The following is an 18,937-nucleotide window of genomic DNA, read 5'->3' on the forward strand; positions in this document are numbered from 1 at the left end:
TTGTAAACCAGGGGTGTGCTGCGAACTTTAAGGTGGAGGGAAAGGAGTCATTCTGAGATTGGGATGCTTACTTTCACATCCAGACATTCCTCTTTAGTTCAGGGTTATGGCATTGGTATATCTGAAGAAGTTGATGGTTCTTCTAGATACCTTGTTAAAATTAGTTTTGTATTTGATGATAGCTTGTCTAAGAGTTTCCATCTCTTGAGTAATCAAGAATGTACTCACAGAGCGCGGAATCTTACTAGAATTGGTCACGAGTGTTGTATTAGCCTACATCAGCCACAGCCACTGATGTCTGTCAGAGTGAGGAAGGACAGATGAACTGTTTAGAGTTACCTACATAGCCTAGATTCATAAATAAGTATACTTATTTTAGATATTGTCAGAGTGCAATAGAGGTTAAGCCTCTGTAGGCCACGACAAGCTTCTTGGCTTTTATGTGGCCAAAGAGTGGCAGGTCTGGCATGGGTGTCTTGCTAAACGTTTCTGGTTGGTAAGGATAACATTTACATATTGGTAAAACTGTGGCAGTGATACAGTGTGGCTTGACAAACACTTCTGTTGAAGGCAGGACTGGCATAAACTCCTACCCTCTCCAATTTCAGTTCTTTGCCTCTTGTTTCTACCCCCTTCCCTTGTGTTGATTCAAGTATTCCTGTGGCTGCTGAACAAACCTGCCTGTGGAACTGATTTTGTTGAAAATTTGTATTTGAAAACCTAAGTATGTTTATTTTCTGGGCTGTTCAGCCAGATTTTTTTTCCTGACCTAGTTTGATTAACAGAATCATAAGCACTTAGGTCTTACAATACAGAAGGCTGAGTAGAGGTGGAGATGAGGTATGTGGGGCCACTGATTCAAAGGATAAATGATGTCTTTTCTAGGTGAAACTGACAACAAATAATGTCTGAGGAAGATAGCTTAACTTGATAACATTTACTGAAAGTCCAATGCTGAAATTTAAATATTCTCAATGATAAAGATCTTCAGCATATGGAATAACATGAAGTATATTTTAGAGCATAGATAGGAATTTTTAAGTATTTCTTGGTTAAACAAATTGAATTGCACTGTAAACTTAAAATACTATGTTTCTATAATATATTACAGTGAAAAACCACTACAGTTTATTCTCATCTATCACTGTGAAAAATCTTGTAGAGTGAATGTGATGTAGTGGAATGTTACTAATAAACTATGCTAATCTTTCCAATGTTGTATTTGACCCAGAGATTTCTAGTTAGTCAATGTGGTTTGGTGTCTGAAATGCAGAAGCTGACAACAGAGAGCTGACAGCATTGAAAGTGTTTTTCTTCCCATGGAAATGAGAACATGCTATTTTACGCAGATATGTTTGAAAGACAACTGTTTTTGTATTTCTTTAGAAAATGCAGAAAGAGTAGCAAGCAGCTATAGATCACCTAGGCATAGATGATTTATATGTGTGCTCATAACACAGGTAAAAAGGCCATTCAGGTGCTGGGGTGTCTTTTCCCCTCACCCTATAACTTGCATAGGGAAGAAGTTAGCTCTGAAATCACAGAAATAAATAAATTTTCTTAGTTTGCCTGAGAGAGTAATACTGTTTCTTGACCAGAGTTTTTTTCATTAATATCTACACGGTTAATAAAAGTTTGGAGTAAATGAAGGATGCAGATTACAGCAGTTAATTATAATTAAATTTGACATGATTTCTTGAAGTCTGGCAATATGTATATGTTGGTTTATTTTTAGGTGCTTGATAATTGTAATAAGAGTCTGCTGGAAACTGCTTACTCTGAAGGCCTTCAGAATAGGTTCATAAATAGTATTGGCTTGTTTTGCATTTAGACTGCATGAAGTAAAATACTAAAAATACATCTCCAAGAGTTTCTAAGCAATAAAGTTTGGTTTAGTGTAGCTGATAGCTACTTGGCTGTAGCTGAGCAATCATTTAGTAGTATTTATATATTACGTTGTTATACTACTTTGTACTGTGTAAAATCCTGTAATATGAACATCATCTGAGTTTTTTATTAGATGGGTTTGGAAAGTTAAAAGTACTGTGAACTTACACCTTTAGGTATACACTGAATGCATTGATGTTAGTAATTTACATTTATTGTCTTATTTCTTTTCTAGTGAAGGTGTGGTTTTGGTTCTTTGTTTGTATGTTTAGGCTTATGGAGAAGTCTTTAATCCTTTCTTCTTCCTGTTGCTAACATTCTGCTTTTTGAGTTGAATATGAATTATCTTTAATCATGCTGCCTGAACAATTTTATTTTTACTAATTTGAAGAAAATAGCATGGAAGGTGTGGCTTTTGTAATTGAACCCAAGTTTTGTAGATAAATGAAGAAGTTCAATAATGACTTCAGATAGGGTTTAATATATGGTAATTTTGTCATTAATAAAACTGTATATGCATAATGTGAGGGACATGTGTGCTGTCTGGATCTGATAACGGCTTACAGCTAAAGAGCATGTCTGCTACTCCAGAGCAAACTGATGTATAAAACCAGGGCTTCTTTATGGTACAATGGCACACGCTATTTCTTCCCCTGTGGCCCCAGTGTTGGCCAAAGTTCCTCACAATTCCCTCCTGATTTGTAGCTGTGCACAGGTTGTGTAGGGCTCTAGGTGGGGTCTCATAAGAGCAGAGTAGAGGGAGAGAATCACATCCCTCAACTTGGATGAGTATCTTTGTGATGTAATATTGAATATAAATTAATAATTTTATGCCATTTGAAGTGACAGTTCTTGAAGCTAGCTGAGATGAGTGCTTTGAGCTCACTAGTGCGTCAGTCCAAGGAATGTAGTGACAGTATGTCACTGTGTTCATGTTGTCAGTGAGGTGGGAGAGGTCTGGACATAGGATGTAGTTTGCTGAGCAGGTCTGTGGAGTTCAGTAAGTTTCCCTACTTCTTGAGGTTCTGAGAAGCAAATGTGAAAGCTTTCACACTTGGCTTTATGTGAGGTTCTAGAGGTAGTATTTCCTTCCACCCTCCCCAAACTGAATTATTTTATTTTTTCATTGCTCTAGGCAACAAAAACATTATGACTTGATTGTTCATTGGTTTGCATCAAGTTGCGTAGGCACTTTGTCTGTTGGGTTTTGTATTTTCTTCCCCTCACCGTTGAAACTTTTGGTTAAGAGTGCTCCTAAGTGCAGTGTTGTATTGGAGCATACATACAACTGAAGCATAGGAATGACATTTTGAGCATATATGAAATTCAAAAAAAAAAAAAGACTTGGAAGTTGTGCTGTGCACAGTATGTTTTAATTCTTAAATATCTCCAAAAAGAATTTCTGAGTTGTCAGAAGATACACAATATTTTAAGCTGTAACAATATTATATTAATATTAAGCGCAGTTACAGAATTAATAATATTCACTTATAAGGGCAGACTCTCCTCATTTATGCTCTCATGGTTTACAATTTTTAATTTTTTTTCCTGAAATTTGGCAGGGTAGCCAGAGGAGCTTTAATATAGTCTTTGACAGCAGTATGATTGCTTGAATAGACTGCCTAATTTAGAGAATTATCCACGTGCTTGTTTATCAAAGCGATTGAAGAAAAAAAGGATGTTGTTTTTAAATAAGGCCATTTGTATGTTCTGTAGGCAAAACAGCAATATGAATGGATATTTTTCTGTACTTAATTGTCTCTTGTGAATTGTAGATGTATTATATACACTTTGGCTGCTGACATTTAGTAGTTGTCAGATTTAAGCTCATGCAGTTTTTTAAAACTTAGTGTACAGCATATGGATCTTGTACAAAATTTCATTATGAAATGCGTAATGGAGTTTATTTAGTACAAGCGTGCATGCTGTAAGACACTTGCATATTTTGTTGTTTTTCATCTCCAGCTAGGCAAGCATGAATGGAAATGGAAAAGAACACCTCTGTGTCTATTTTTTCTGTACGGTTTTTCTTGGTCATTGTTTAGTTGGGTTGGTGTATCTCATTCCTAATACCATAGTTAAGGCTCCTCATTGGTCAAAAAGAGGCATTATTTCTATTACTTTTCATTTGATGATGCTCTGCTTCAAATTGTGTTGGTCCTTCCATTAATATAACTAACACCCAATTCTACCCACCTGTGTACTTAATGCTATGAAATGGCTATAGCTCAGGGAATTAGTTGCAATATTATTGGTAATGGGAAAAACAGGGGTGGTGTGAGATATGTGGAGAGGAATGTAGGGACACTGCTATACAGAGTAGACAGTGTGGGGTCACTGGAGTTCTGCGGTCCTGTGTTGTGGAAAGACTGGATAGCTTCTGCTCTGTGTTGGACTTGAGGACTTTGTTTAGATGGGGCATAAGCATCTCTGTGCTTTTTTGTAGTGTCAGGATGATTGTCCAGTCTGGAATGAGTGAGATCTTTACCAAGCTGAAGCTAGAACTCCTTTGGTGTGTCTCACTGCATTTCTCAGTGCTCCCTCTTCTGCAAATAGATGCAGGAAGCTCTGTCAGGGCTGTTCTCTATAGTATGAAGCCAGGTATGATCAGGCAAGGTTGGCTCAGGGTCTGCAAGGAAGTCATTCTGTGCTTTGGGAAATGAGCTTTCTCTAGGGACAAGATAACTGCTTTAGAGTTGTGCTTTCTTTCTCTTTTATTTTTTTTTTTTTTGAGATGAGATAATCTGCTTATAAATAATGACTGAGTTGACTGTACAGTATCTTTCTTTTAGAAAAAGTCTCAGGACTGAGATCATGAGCAATTGCACAGTTTCTGCAGGCTGTTTCATCAAAGAGGATGAACAAATGGGAAGATTTTAAGCAATAGAAGTACCAGGATTCAGAAAGGAAAATTGAGAAGAAGGACTCAACTGGGGGCTGTCTGAATCACACTCTTGCACAAAGATATTCCAGAATCATGTTTTTATTTGCTAAATGTAAATTGTTTAACATTATGTTGTCTTAAGACAGCTTTAACTATTCTTAAATGGAATTAGCTTGTGATATTGTAGGGAATATTTGGAAACTTTTTAATGAAAAGGTTTCAAAATCAGTCTTAAAAATATCCCTAGCTTTTCTGTTCTGCAACCTTAGCTGCAAATCCCATACAAAATAATTTAATGAAAATGTACAGGCTTTTTTTTTCTTGTGTAGTAAAGTGTAGTTTGCAGCTTAGAGTTGCATACAAATGTGAACTGCAGAAATTGTAGAAGGTGATTTGGAAAAGGTTTTCCTTACACACAGGTACTAGTGCAAATGAATGAACAGTAGGTTTGAGAGAGCACCTTTACAAGTCCTGGATTTGCTCCAGAAGCCAAGTTTACATTGATGGTTCTCTGAAGTCTTTTAGTTCTCTAAATTATCTCCATCCCTGAAAGGAGGTGTACAGCATCCTTCTGTAAGAATCCATCTTTGATTTTTTTTTTATTTTTCCTCTCCTAGCAATGACCCAGCATAGTAGGCTGTCCTTGTCTGGGCAATATATTAGCCCAGTTTCTCAGGCTTAGTTTCTGCAGTGGTTTTTTTTTTTTTTTTTTTTTTTTTGGTAGACCTTCTAGCTGGTGCTAATAAAGTATCATAGATAATTTCTATAGTCCTACTATGAAGATGCACCATGGGAATTAACTGTCCTCTACGAAAATGCATTAATATTTCCCCCTGAGACATGGGGACAAAAGAACAATTACTCTTACTGCGGTATATCTGTTAAAATGTAATATAATTCTGCTTTAGAGATGTTCAACTGCCCAGAAACTTACAAATATGATTCACTTGGCTTGCAAAACTGCTGCTAAGAAAAGGAACAATAAATGAAAACAGATTTCTTTCAAAATTGATATTATACAACCCTGTATCCATAACACTTTTTCTTAGCTGTATTTTTTGTTTAACATATACATGTGTATTCTTCCTTTCTACTCAGTGCTTTTTGTCTTACTATGGACTTGCCATTTAAAGGACGTTTCTAATTTGTTTGTATGTATTTGACTTAATGTATTGTGTGTATCCCACTGATCTTTGCACATTAGCATTATTACTTTATCTTGAAATGTTTCTTACTGTTGCTTATATGAAGTTGTAGCATATTTCTTTATTTTCTAGGATTTTTTTATCTGGTACCTTCAATACTAAATCCGTTGTCCATGTTGTGCCTCAAATAGCAGCTTCAAACTAGTGCTAGTTTGAAAAAAGAGTTTTAAAAACTCATTTGTTATGAGATGAATGACCTGTGTGTAGTATTTTAAAAGGAAGCATTTGTCTTGTAAAGTATGAATTTTTCTTCTCATTTTAGCACACCATGTAACCATGATGTTCATTACTGGGTAAATTGAATATACTTGTTTTGTTTATTAGATGGAGATACTTCTCTCTGGTTTTAGACTCCAATTTTGGGGACTTCTGAGGCAGTATTTCAGATCTGTGATAAAATAAACAGAATTCCCATCATTCTATTATTATTAACCTAATTATATATGGTTTCCATGCAGATATACTTTTGATTAGGGCTTATCTGGCAATTTAATTTAAGTTGAGAATGCTTTTTTAAGACCTGAATCATTTATGATTTTGCAAAAATCTAAAATTGAACGGACTGTGCTGAATGCAGTATTAAAATAAACATAAGTTGTGTTTTGTCCTGTTCTTAATGGGATGTGCTACTTTAGTGTTGTCAGCTGAGGTTTCATTTATCTTTTGAATTCCTTCATACTTCTTATATGTCTTTTGGCTGAACCCTAACTGAGACAATTTCGATATTCTATATTACCTAAAAATTGAGATTGTCTTTCCATTATTTATCGTGTCTGATTTATTTCCAGTTAAAGGGATGTTTTTCCATATTTTTCCTTTGCTTAGTTTAGCATATAATACAATGCATTTACTTTTTTTTCCATGATGCTTTTATGCCATTCTCTAATCAATATCATAGTGCATTTTGAATCACCAATCCTTTTCACTGTGCTCTAACATGAATGGATTGTGATTTTTCACTTTAATTATCTTTAACCTCTTTCTCCTGTAGTCACTTGTGTTGTGGTAAATGAAATACAGGTAGATTCTACCTGCTGCCTTGAGGCATGGAAACATATCAGCTGTGTTTGACTCCTTTGCTCTAGGTTGACCTCTCCCTTCTAGTTTACTGTCCTCCCCTTTGTGTAAGTCAGGTTCTCTTGCATTATGGGAAACATCATGTATGCTTTGCCTTTTTTTCCCTCAAAGGATACTTCCTATGATTTGGGAATTTTGCTGTTTGTTTTTAATCTCAACCTGAATATCCAGTATGTTTTCTTCCAAAATATTAATCTCTTGTGTACAAATATGTGTGAGGCTCTTAGACTATTACTTTTTATTCAATGATTATATTGTAATCATTGGAAATTAATGTAAATTATGGCATAGTATTGAGAACAAACAGGATCTGCACTGATTTTTCTTTTCAAGATTATCATGAGTTCTTGTAGCACTCAAATCCACTCAGTACAAAACTGCTGAAAATTGAGCTCTGCCTACAAAGATCTTTTAAATTAAGTATTTACTTGTGACTGACAGGTGTGGAGTGGTATGGTGTGGCAGAAGTGGCACTGGGCATCTGATTCAAGCCTGAAGAGTGCATTTCTGTTCATCTTTACTTATATTGTACCTTGATAATAAAGGCTAGAATTGTTTCTGCTCAAATTGATTATGCTCATTTGAGAAAGCATTTTTCTTGGGCAACTGGACACTTAAGCCTTTCAGCCTCTGATGGCTATTGTGAGCTGTTCAGTGAAATACAGGTTTTGTTACAGTGTAACTCTGGAGAGGAAGTAAGTCTTCAGTGTAGTAGTGGCTTTGTTTATGAATGCTGTCAAAAGAGTTGTCAGCATGGGTGCAGTATATGGTCCTTGATTTTGAAAAATGCTGAGCAGATTTACATGTTCCAGCAGTTTCTGTAATATAAAATACAACTTCAGTGCCAATGGTCGTGAAACATAAAAATGAAGCATTTGGTACTAGCTGGGTGATCAGTAAAAGTAGAATCTGTGTCCTGTTTGCAAACAGCTGGACAGTTTAGTTGTTCATGTTGTACCTGAGAAAAGAGTGAGGTCTGTCTCAAAACTTATGTACGTCTGAATTTCTAGAACTCGTTGGCAATTGAGTGGCTGATGAGGAAGACTGTACTTGGTACATCTGTGCACTCGAAATCTACTCTAGAAGCCTACTGCAGGGTTTACTATCTTAATGACCCTTCCTGTGAGGAGGGGAAGATCTGTCTGTCTTGAGCATTGCTGCCCAGAATCTAATTTACAAGACTGCTTGTATGGATTCTAACCTATCTCTTTGCAGTGGGGAGTTTGATTTGTTCTGCTTTACTCGTTTAAATACATTGGGTACTTTTATTTATGTAGGTATTAGGAGTGCTTAAACCAAATGTGAATGGTCCCCATGATTTGTAACTAAGATTACTTTCCTTCAGTGTCTTTCACTGATTCTTAATTAAAATTACTTTTTCCAGTGTCTATCACTTACATGTCTTTTGGCTGAACCCTAACTGAGACGATTTTGATATTCTATATTACCTAAAAATTGAGATTGTCTTTCCATTATTTAACGTGTCTGATTTATTTCCAGTTAACAGTGGAAATGGTGGTGGTGGTTGTTACTTAGACTGGGATGGTGTTTCAAGTGTATGATTGAAAGGAATTAAGTATGTTAGGTATTAAAGGAATATCTCTATCCAGCTTTTCCCATTGCTCTAACTTCTTTTGTAAGCAGAGGGGATGGGTTTGGTAGTATTAATATGATGTTGTCTCTTGCAGCATAATCATGGGTCAAACCGGAAAAAAATCTGAGAAGGGACCAATTTGTTGGCGAAAGCGTGTGAAATCAGAATATATGAGACTGAGGCAGCTCAAGAGGTTCCGACGTGCAGATGAAGTAAAGGTATGTCATCTTTTGGTTAGATTGTTTAAAAATTGATATCAAAATCAATTTTCTTCTGTAGTATGAGTTGGATTGACTGTGAAAGTTGTCCTACAGTTAACAACTGCAATAACAGTTTTATGAAATATTTTGTTAACATACTGAATCTTATCTCAACTCTGATATTGCAAGTAGGTGTGATCCATTTGTATATGATTGAATCAAGTGTGCAAAGTATCAGAAGAGACTGGAGAGCAAGTACGGCAGTTCCTTTAGCTACCTACTCTTTCTAATTCTCTTTAGAATTTAATTCCATGTTAAACCTGTAAGGCTCTAAATGTGAGAACTTGGTTTCAGTCGAAGAAAGGGATAACAATCTATTATAGTCTGACACTTAAGCAAAACTGGGCCAGTTCAGTGTTGAGCAGCTTCTTAAATTTTTTGGTTTTAGTATATGTTATGCCTTAAGATGTTAGCAGGTTAGTTCATAGTCTTTGATTTATTTGTAATGTTTACAATTGTGATTAATTTTTAGAGTATGTTTAATTCTAATCGTCAGAAGATACTGGAAAGAACTGAAATATTAAATCAAGAATGGAAACAACGTAGGATACAGCCTGTACACATCATGACTTCTGTGAGCTCATTGCGCGGGACCAGGGAGGTTGGTTAACATGTGTTGTGGTAATTCCCCTTACAAGGTTGTTAGCATGTTTTAATTTTATTACAATAAATTTGGCTGTTTTAATTTTTTTACCAGCTTGATATGACTTTGCAACTAAACAATTTTCTTACAAGTAAAGGAGTTATTTATCCATCAGATAACTTCCATCAGATGACTTCTGTCTGGAAATCACGAAATAGCAGGGTATTTGAGTGTCCCACAAGCCCAAAACTTCTGATAATACGTGGCTTGTACTTCAGCATCCTTTAATCAAATCATTTTGTCTCAGTCTCACTGATACTGGGAGTCTAGTGTTGCTTCTATCAGAGTTGATCCCCTGTGGTACAAATGACTAGTTACTTTAGTTCTTACTAAGTTAAAACACATGAAAGGTGTGAACATAACTATTTGAAGAAGTCTTCTTTATACTTAGAGTTGTTCAAACATACAGGTTCTGAAAGGAGTTGGTACACCATTATGTTGCATATTCAGACTAAACACTAGATTTGTGAAAAAAGCTTCCATGATTCTGATGCTGAGTTGAACACCTAAATTGGCTGTCATGTTGGTAGCTGAAATAGTGGTTGGAGTCCACTCCAACTTCCATCACTCAACCCAGCTTAATTTATCTTGTTTGTCAGTTGCTCTTTAGACACTACAGACTTATCCAGTTTGAGGATGCTTCATGTGTAATTATCTGAAAACCTAACTCTTCTCATTAGACTGAGAATGAAGACATTACTGCATACAGGTTTATAAAAAGAAAAAGCAACACCTTCCTATTCAAGGAAATTTGTCAGGCTTTCCTTTTCCTAAAATTTTAGAGGGAAGCTGATTTTCTTTATATCATAGAGGTGCACTTTGTGTTTCCCTCTCATAATAACCGAGAGGTATACATCCAGTTTTCATTTTTTTGATAGAAGATCATGTCTCACCATTCCTCTATTGCTCTTTTTTTTTTTTGTAGCTTGATTTACTATTCTTTTATTTTACTCTTTTGCCTGAATTGATTTCTTGCCTGAACTGATGGAGCACACTAATTACTGTATTCAAAACCAGTCTGTCTCCATGAATTAGAAGAACTCTACTACTTGATTTAAGATTGCTATAATTCATAGTGGGAGAAGTGAAAGAAAGTAGTATGAGAGGTGTTGAAAGATTACTTAAGTCTTTTTCTTTCTTAATATGCTAAATTTCTTCAGAGAGTTGTATAGGATAATGGCTAGAAATTAAGTTACTTGATTGAAAGGATTTGAGAAACTTGGTGTTCTTGATGAAGTCTGTAGGGCGTTGCTGATGATGTAGGTTTCTTCCAGTCCCTAGTGCAGTTAGCATCAACAAGAGACAATACCACATATGTGTTAGCCTAATAAACATCAAGCTGAGTTCCATACCTAAATAATGGGGGAACATAACGGACTTTGTACTAAACACCTTGAGTCATTTTGACACAGTCTGAGATTTCTAGTTCCAATGGTAGAAGTAATGATTTTTGTGTTTTTCTTTAAATGAAAAATGTGCTAGAAGGCTGCTAGCTAGAAAACTAAATATTAACCTGAAATGGCAATAAAGCACTATCATAGCACAGTGTCTTGAGTATTGATATACACAGCAGAAATCTAACTTCATTGCCTGCGTATTTAAAAATAAAATAAAAAACCTGGCTTGTATCATTCTACTGGGGTACTGTCTCTATATGCTGTTTGTTATATTACTTTGTGTATTTCTTTAGAAATGTGAAGCTCTGTTCATCTTTCCCTTCTGGAAAGGAGAAAGATCTTTTGTCTCCACTTCCTTTTTTCCTTTCAGGTAGCTATGATAGCTGTTCTACGTTCCTTCCTTGTTGTACTTTACCTAGCATTGTATTTTCCTATCTGCTTTGGCTTGTAACATTTTTTTAGGAGTTTTTCATACTGCTGTTCAACTACTTGAGAAGATCTGATCTGTATCTCTGTATCTGTTATCTGTTGAATTGATGCAAGAATAACCTAGAAGTTGTTTTGTATTTCTGTGGTATGTTTATTCTTCGGAGGCTGCATACACATTAGAATTTCAAAAAAAAAAAAAAAAAAACCAACTCATTGACATGTCCAGAGTTGCACAGTAAGATGTTAATTTTCCTCTGCTCTTTGTAAACAGTGACCATAATCAAAGATTTGGCTATAGTATAAAGATACGCAGACAGTAAGCAGGGCAGGAGTTAACAAGGCATATATGAAGTATCAATTTCCATAAGATGTCTTGATGTCATTAAAATAAAAATTTATTTTTTAACATGTATCATACATGATTTCTGCAGTGTATTGATCTAAAGCCAAGGGAATTTTCATCTGCCTGTGATGGCTTCAGTAAATACTCCTAAGACCAGTGTAGCAGCAAAAGGTACTAAATCTGTTCTGAGGTACAAAAAATGGCTTATGGCAGGCTGAATAGTCTGAATAAAATACTAAGTATCTAACACAGTCACTTTAGTATTATGTGGAGGAAAAAAAAACACCACATGTTCTATTGACAGAGGTATTAAAACAAATAATTCCTGCATCTTTTTTCTTGTGAAACCTGTTCTTATTATGCCATACAAATCTGAAGCATTTCTCAAAGGCAGGTCTAGCGAATTTTGACAAACACTTACCATTTTGTTCATTGTAGAGTGATTTCTGTATGTTTTTTTTTTTTTCCCCCCTGAAATTGCTATGTAAGTGTAATTTCAACCTTTTATTTCAGTGCTCTGTTACCAGTGACATAGATTTTCCAAAACAAGTCATCCCACTAAAGACTCTCAATGCTGTTGCATCTGTGCCTATAATGTATTCTTGGTCACCTCTTCAACAAAATTTTATGGTAAGTTTAAAAAGGTGGTGCAAGGAGAAATGTATGGTGAAAAGAGAGGGGGTTAGTTTTAGAAATAAAACACTAAAGGTATTACTAATAAAAAAAAAAAAGGTATTAAAGGTATTTTTTTTTTTTTACTAATAAAAAAGGTATTACTAATTGCAGACTAAACCTGTGTTCTTAATGACCTTTAGTATCTACAACCTTGCTGTAAACAAAGCTGTACTGTATTTAATTTCATCATATAATGGTTTGGGTTGGAAGGGACCTTTTAAAGATAATCAAATTCCAACCCCTCTACACTTTTCACTAGATCAGATTGTTTTGGGCCCCATCCAACCTGGCCTTGAACACCTCCAGGGATGGGGCATCCACAGCTTCTCTAAGCAACTTGTTCCAGTGTCTCACCACCCTCTGGGAGAAGAATTTCTTCCTAATGTCCAATGTATATCTCTCCTTTTTTAGTTTAAAACCCTTACCCCTTGTTCAATCGCTACTCTCTGACAAAGAGCTCCTCTCCAACTTTCTTATGGGCCCCCTTTAGGTATTGGAAGAGAGCCTTCTCTTCTCCAGGCAGAACAATCTCAACTCTCAGCCTTCCTTTGTAGGTGAAAGAAGAGGTGCTCCAGCCCTCTGATCATCCTTATGACCCTCCTCTGGACTTGTTCTAATAGGTCCATGTGTTTCTTGTGCTGGGGGCCCTGGAGCTGAACATAGTATTTCAGGTGTGGTCTCACAGGAGCAGAGTAGAGAGGGAGAATCGCCTCCCTTAACCTTCTTCTCATCCATCTTTTGATGCAGCCCAGGGCCCAGTTGGCTTTCTGGGCTGGAAGTACACATTCCTGGCTCACGTTGAACATTTTGTCAACCAACACCCCAAAGTCCTTCTCCCCAGAGCCATTCTCAATCCATTTTCCACCCAGCATATATTTGTGCTTGGGATTGCCCCAGCTCAGATGCAGGACTCTGTACTTGGTCTTGTTGAATTTCATGAGGTTTATACAGGCCTACATCTTGAGGCTGTCCAGGTCCCTCTGGATGGCATCCCTTCCCTCTAGTGTGACAACTGCAGCATGCAGCTTGGTGTTGCTGGCAGACTTGCTGAGGGTGAACATGAATCCACTGTCTGTGTTGCCAGCAAAGATGTTAAACAGTGGTGGTCCGAATACTGACCCTCTGAGGAACAACACTAACAACACTAAGCGCTGATCTCCACTTGAACATTGACTATTTTAAGTGCAACCATCCAGCCAATTCTTCACCCACTGTGTTGTCCGTCCATAAAATCCATGTCTCTCCAATTTAGAGACAAGGATATCGTGGGGGACAGTGTCAAATGCTTTGCACAAGTCCAGGTAGATGTCAGTTGCTCATTCCCTGTCCATTCATGCTGTAACCCCATTGTAGAAGGCCACCAGGTTTGTCAGGCATGGTCTGCCCTTTGTGAAGCCATGCTGGTTGTCACCAACCACTTCATTGTTCGTGTTCCTTAGCGTAGTTTCCTGGAGGAACTGCTCCATGATTTTTCCAGGCACAGAGGTGAGACTGACTGTCCTGTAGCTCCCCATGTCTTCTCCTCTCCCCCCTTTTTAAAAGGGGTTATGTTTCCCCTCCTCAGTCACTGGGAACTTCACTGCGCTGCCATGACTCCTCAAATAGGATGGACAGTGGCTTAGCAGCTACATCTGGCAGTTTCTTCAGGGCCTTTGGATGCATCTCATCAGGTCCCATGAACTTTTGCACTTTTACATTCCTTAGATTGTCTTGAACATAGTCTTCTCTTACAGCAGGCAGTTCACAATTCTCCCTATCCCTGCCGTTGCCTTCTGGGACTTGGGCTATGTGGCTAGAGAGTTCTTGTGGGTGAAGTCTGAGGCAAAAAAAAAAAAAAAAAGTCATTGAGAGCCCCAGCCTTCTCCATATTCTAGGTAATCAGGTCTTATGTTTCCTTCTGGAGGGGGCCCACAATTTTCCTAGTCTTCCTTTTATCACTGACATACCAGTAGAAGTCTTGATGTCCCTGGCCAAATTAAATTTTAAAAGGGTTTTGATATTCTTAACCTGATCCGTGGCTGCTCAGACAATGTGTCTGTATCCCTGTCAGGCTACCTGTCCTTGCTTCCATTCTCTGTAGGACCCTTTTTCTGCTTGAGTTTGGCCAGGAGCTCTGTTCGTCTATGTAGGCCTCCTGGTGTTTTTGCCTTACTTCCTCTTTGCTGGGATGCATCACTCCTGAGTTTTGTGGAGGTGATCCTTGAGTATTAACCAGCTTTCTTGGGCTCCTCTTCCCTTCAGGGCTTTGTTGCATGGCACTCTACCAAGCAGACCCCTGAAGAGGTCAAAGTCTGCTCTCAAAAGGTCCAGGCTAGTGAGTTTGCTGTGCTCCCTCCTCACAGTCCTTTGAATGCAAAACTGCACCATTTCATGGTCATAGTAGCTACAGCTGCCCTTGACCTTCATGTTTCCCACCAGCCCATCCACGTTAGTGAGAATGAGGTCTGGCACAGCGCCTCTCCTCCTTGCTTCCTCTGTCACTTGGAGAAGGAATTTGTTATTCATGTGTTCCAGGAACTTCCTGGATTTCCTGTGCCCTGTTGTGCTGTCCCTCTAACAGATAGTGGGGTGGTTGAAGTACCCCATAAGAACCAGGGCTTGCAAATGTGAGGCTGCTTCTATCTTGCTTCTGTTTTGTCTAGAGAGGGCCTCATCTGCTTGTTCTTCCTGATCAGGTGGCTTGCAGCAGACCCCCACTATTTTGTCCCTGCCTTCCCCTAATCCTGCCCCACAAGCTCTCTGTCTGCTCCTCATCTGTCCCCAGGCAGAGCTCCTTGCACTCCAGCTGCTCGCTGACATAGTGTGGTGCCCACTCCTTGTTTCCCATGTCTGTCCTTCCTAAAGAGCCTATATCCTTCACAGCCGTCCTGCCACATCCTCATATTGCCAATGAGGTCATGGCCGTGCAGGCCTGTGTGCATCTCTAACTCCTCTTGTTTGTTCCCTGCACTACATGTGTTAGCGTAGAGGCATTTGAGTTGGGCTCCCGATGAAGCTGACTTAGTGGCTGGAATTTCTTTTGCTGTTCTTCAGGTGTTCTCCTGCTGACTCATGACCCTTCTCCAGGCTCTGGACATCTGTCTCTGACAGGTGGATCCCATCAGCCCCTAGCAGACCAGGTTTCTCAAAGCCAGTCCCATGCTCCCCCGGTTTTGGCACCAGTCCTGTAACCATCTGTTGATTTGACAGATTCAATTGGCCCTTTCAAACCACTTCTCTCTAACTGGGAGGACTGATGAAAAAACTACCTGAGCTCCTGAGTCCTTCACTGCTGCTCTCAGGGCTCTGTAATTCCTCTTAACACTCCTCACGCAGCTCCTGGCTGCATCACTGATGCCCATGTGAAACAGCAACAATGAATAATGGTAGTTAGCGTCCAAGGCTTGGCAGCCTCTTGGTGGCATCCCTGATACGAGCCCCTGGTAAGCAGCAGACTCCTCTCAAGAGTAGGTCAGAGGTCAGGTTAGCAGATGGATGCCTCTGTACTTCTCTCTCAGATGAGAGTCATCTGCTAGCCTTTTCTTAGGTGCACTGCATTTAATATAATGAGAAATATTTTCTGAGGGATGTGACTGTCCTTATGTAAGACAGGTGACCAACATACCTGTAGCAGAATAATAATTCTTACATACTAAAGAGATCTCAGTCCTGAAATAGTCTCCTAATGTAATGGTGTTTTTATATAGCAACTATAGTTTAGACTTTTTTTCTAATTAGCCTTACTGTATATGCAAGCTGTAATGTTAGATTTCTGATAAAGGTGTTTGACTTACTTGAAAGGCTTAGCTTATTACAAATCTTTGTCACAGCATCTTGTATACAATAGCTTTTGCTGAAATGGTTACGATGACAATCACAGCAAAGCAATTTAAATAACCAGTTTTATCAGTATAAGTACAGAGTCCTTCCACAATTTTTTCTATTCAATTTGTCAGTATTTGGGTATTTGCACTGCTGCAGAATGATGATCAGCAGGAAATGTTGCATTGTCTGTTTTCCTAACAATAGAAGGCTCTTTTGAAATGCTGGAAAACACAGCTGAGTATCAAGGTCTGTAAATTCTACTGATAAAACTTTGAGTTATTAATGTGGATTGTCTGGATATAGACAAAACAAAACTGAGAATGGCATTTGGATTAAATAGTGTGAGGCATATTTCTGTGCTATCTGTTTAGACAACTTGAATTTAGAGTCTTTCTGTATCATGTTTTCTTGTCTCTAGCAAAGGAATGAAAGGGCGATTTCTATCACATATTACTGAGAGAAGCAAGGAAGAGAGTGAATTTATCAGTGCAAGCTTCCCAAAGCTAGGTAGCTCATTGTGCTTCTGTAGTAGGAGTTCTGTTGCAACACACTGCTGACCTTAATGGTAGGAGTTAGTGTCAGAAACTTAAGCCTTTCAAGACTAGTGCAAAAAGTTGTTGAATAAAGATGAGGGTTTTGTTTTTAGTTAACTGTGAATATGCTAAGTGGTGAAGCCAATTGAACTGTTACCTAAACAGTTGTAGATTATGAAAACAGCAGTGGTGATACGGCCAACTGAACATGCAATTTAACAACGATTCTGATCAAACAATCTTACTAGGTAGAGGATGAAACTGTTTTACATAACATTCCGTATATGGGAGATGAAGTGCTTGACCAGGATGGTACCTTTATTGAAGAGCTTATCAAGAATTATGATGGGAAAGTACATGGAGACAGAGGTGAGCCCAAACACTCAGGTATACTAATCACTTCTTTTTACATAAATAATTTCTGTCAGTTTTATTTGTTAAGGCCTGATACTTGATTGTTACAATAGTATCTCTAGAATGCCTATGCTGTGTAGATGTTGGGTGTAATAGAAATCCTTATATAAATATAATTACTTTCATTTTCATAAGGCTACAAAGTATTCAAGTATGGATAAATTAAATGCTTTTTTTCCCTAAGTGATTCATCATAATGCCTAAGTGTAACATGGAGAAGTTTTTGGTGTTCAGGGTTCAGAGCTTTGTAATAGTATAACATCTAGATGTGTGTAGTGCTTAGCAGAAAGTAGCAGGAGATGCATGTAAAACTCTGATTATAACAACACTTACAAATGACATTCAGTAGAACAACCTTTTGTGGGTTTTGATTTTCTTCCCTTACCTGCAAGGTGTAAATAATTTTTCATTAGTTATCACAAATTATTTGCTATTTAAAAGCATTGGTTCTATAAATCAGACTGTAAAGACTGTGTGTAATGCTGTATCCTTCTCTTGGCACACTGTATCAGAGAATCATAGAATGGCTTGGGTTGGAAGGCACTGTAGAGACCCATCTAACTCCAACCCCCCTGCTATGGGCAGGGACACCTTCCACTAGACTGGGTTTCTTAAAGCCCCATCCAGCCTGGCCTTAAACACTTCCAGGGATGGGAGGGGGAACAGGGACAAGTGTCAAATGCTTTGCACAAGTCCGGGTAAATGACATCAGTTGCTCTTCCTCTATCCACCAATGCTGTAACCCTGTTGTAGAAGGTCACTGATTTGCCCTTAGTAAAGCCAAGCTGGCTGTCACCAATCACATCATTTTCCATGTGCCTTAACATAGTTTCCAGGAGGATCTGCTTCGTGATCTTTCCAGGCAGAGATGAGACTGACTGGCCTGTAGTTCCTTGGGTCTTCCTTTTTTCCCTTTTTAAAAATGGGAGCTATTTCCCTTCTTCCAGTCAGTGTATATGTAACAATCTACAGTATGTATATGTATTCACATGTATAGTTTTTTCTTGAATCAGTAGATCTGCTTGCTCTGTGTATCATTCTGTGTACTCAGAATGGCTTATACAAGCCTAATTTTATAGTTGTAATAGTTTCTCTGACTAATCTGCTTCACCTTCACAAAAACATTTGTCCTGTTCTGCTCCTTGCCCACTCTGTCCCAAGCAGAATCATTTCTTTCAGTGCTACTTTTACATTCCTGTTAATGCAGGAGTGACTAAGGAGGAAAACTACATTTCTGAGTACATTTTGTGTCACTCATGAAAGTTAAGCCTGTAATTCAATAGTAAATGTTACTCAGTCCTACATCAGTCTTGTTAATGTCCTCAGGACACGTGGTGCCTTTATATTTCTTGAAAGAACATCACTGTTTTTTGCCTTTGGATAATTTTACAAATTTACTGATTGTTGTTGACACTCTTGTCAGAGAACTGATTAGGTCAAAATGTTGACATTACTAATAAATGTATTACTGATTTAATTTATTATTTAATTTATTATTGAGTCCAGTTTTAAAAATAATCTTCTTTCACTGCCTCGAGTCCCATGTTCATTATGGCAATTATTCAGGTCCTTTGTACCTGTCTAGCAAAAGTCAAAAGAGTTCTTTTTATTTTTCCAGTAACTGTTTTCTTGTGTGGCTATAATGAAATTTAAATGCTATGGAAATCTGTAATCCAGAGGCATTTCCTTTTACTTATATATATACATGGATATACATATATATATATATAAAATGAGCCATAATTATAAAATAGTTTTGTAGTTGCACTTTTGGGAGAGAAATTCTTACTAA

At 37.8% G+C, this 18,937-nt stretch overlaps 1 protein-coding gene across 4 annotated transcripts in view; it reads left to right on the forward strand.

Annotated features, from left to right (window-relative positions):
* The window catches only part of EZH2 (enhancer of zeste 2 polycomb repressive complex 2 subunit), a 56,120-nt gene that overhangs the window by 12,675 nt on the left and 24,508 nt on the right, over nt 1–18,937 (forward strand). For 2 of the 4 annotated variants that reach the window (XM_032182639.1, XM_032182640.1), the window contains exons 2-5: nt 8,742–8,865; nt 9,380–9,508; nt 12,233–12,349; nt 16,980–17,100. In XM_032182639.1, the coding sequence (XP_032038530.1) occupies nt 8,749–8,865; nt 9,380–9,508; nt 12,233–12,349; nt 16,980–17,100 (484 nt within the window). In that variant the 5' untranslated portion in view covers nt 8,742–8,748. Of the gene's footprint in view, nt 1–8,741; nt 8,866–9,379; nt 9,509–10,727; nt 11,318–12,232; nt 12,350–16,979; nt 17,101–18,937 lie in introns of those variants that run through there. The other 2 variants (XM_032182641.1, XM_032182642.1) reach the window with 2 other exon arrangements.

Source organism: Aythya fuligula, chromosome 2, assembly GCF_009819795.1.
Source record: "Aythya fuligula isolate bAytFul2 chromosome 2, bAytFul2.pri, whole genome shotgun sequence".
Classification (NCBI taxonomy): domain Eukaryota; kingdom Metazoa; phylum Chordata; class Aves; order Anseriformes; family Anatidae; genus Aythya; species Aythya fuligula.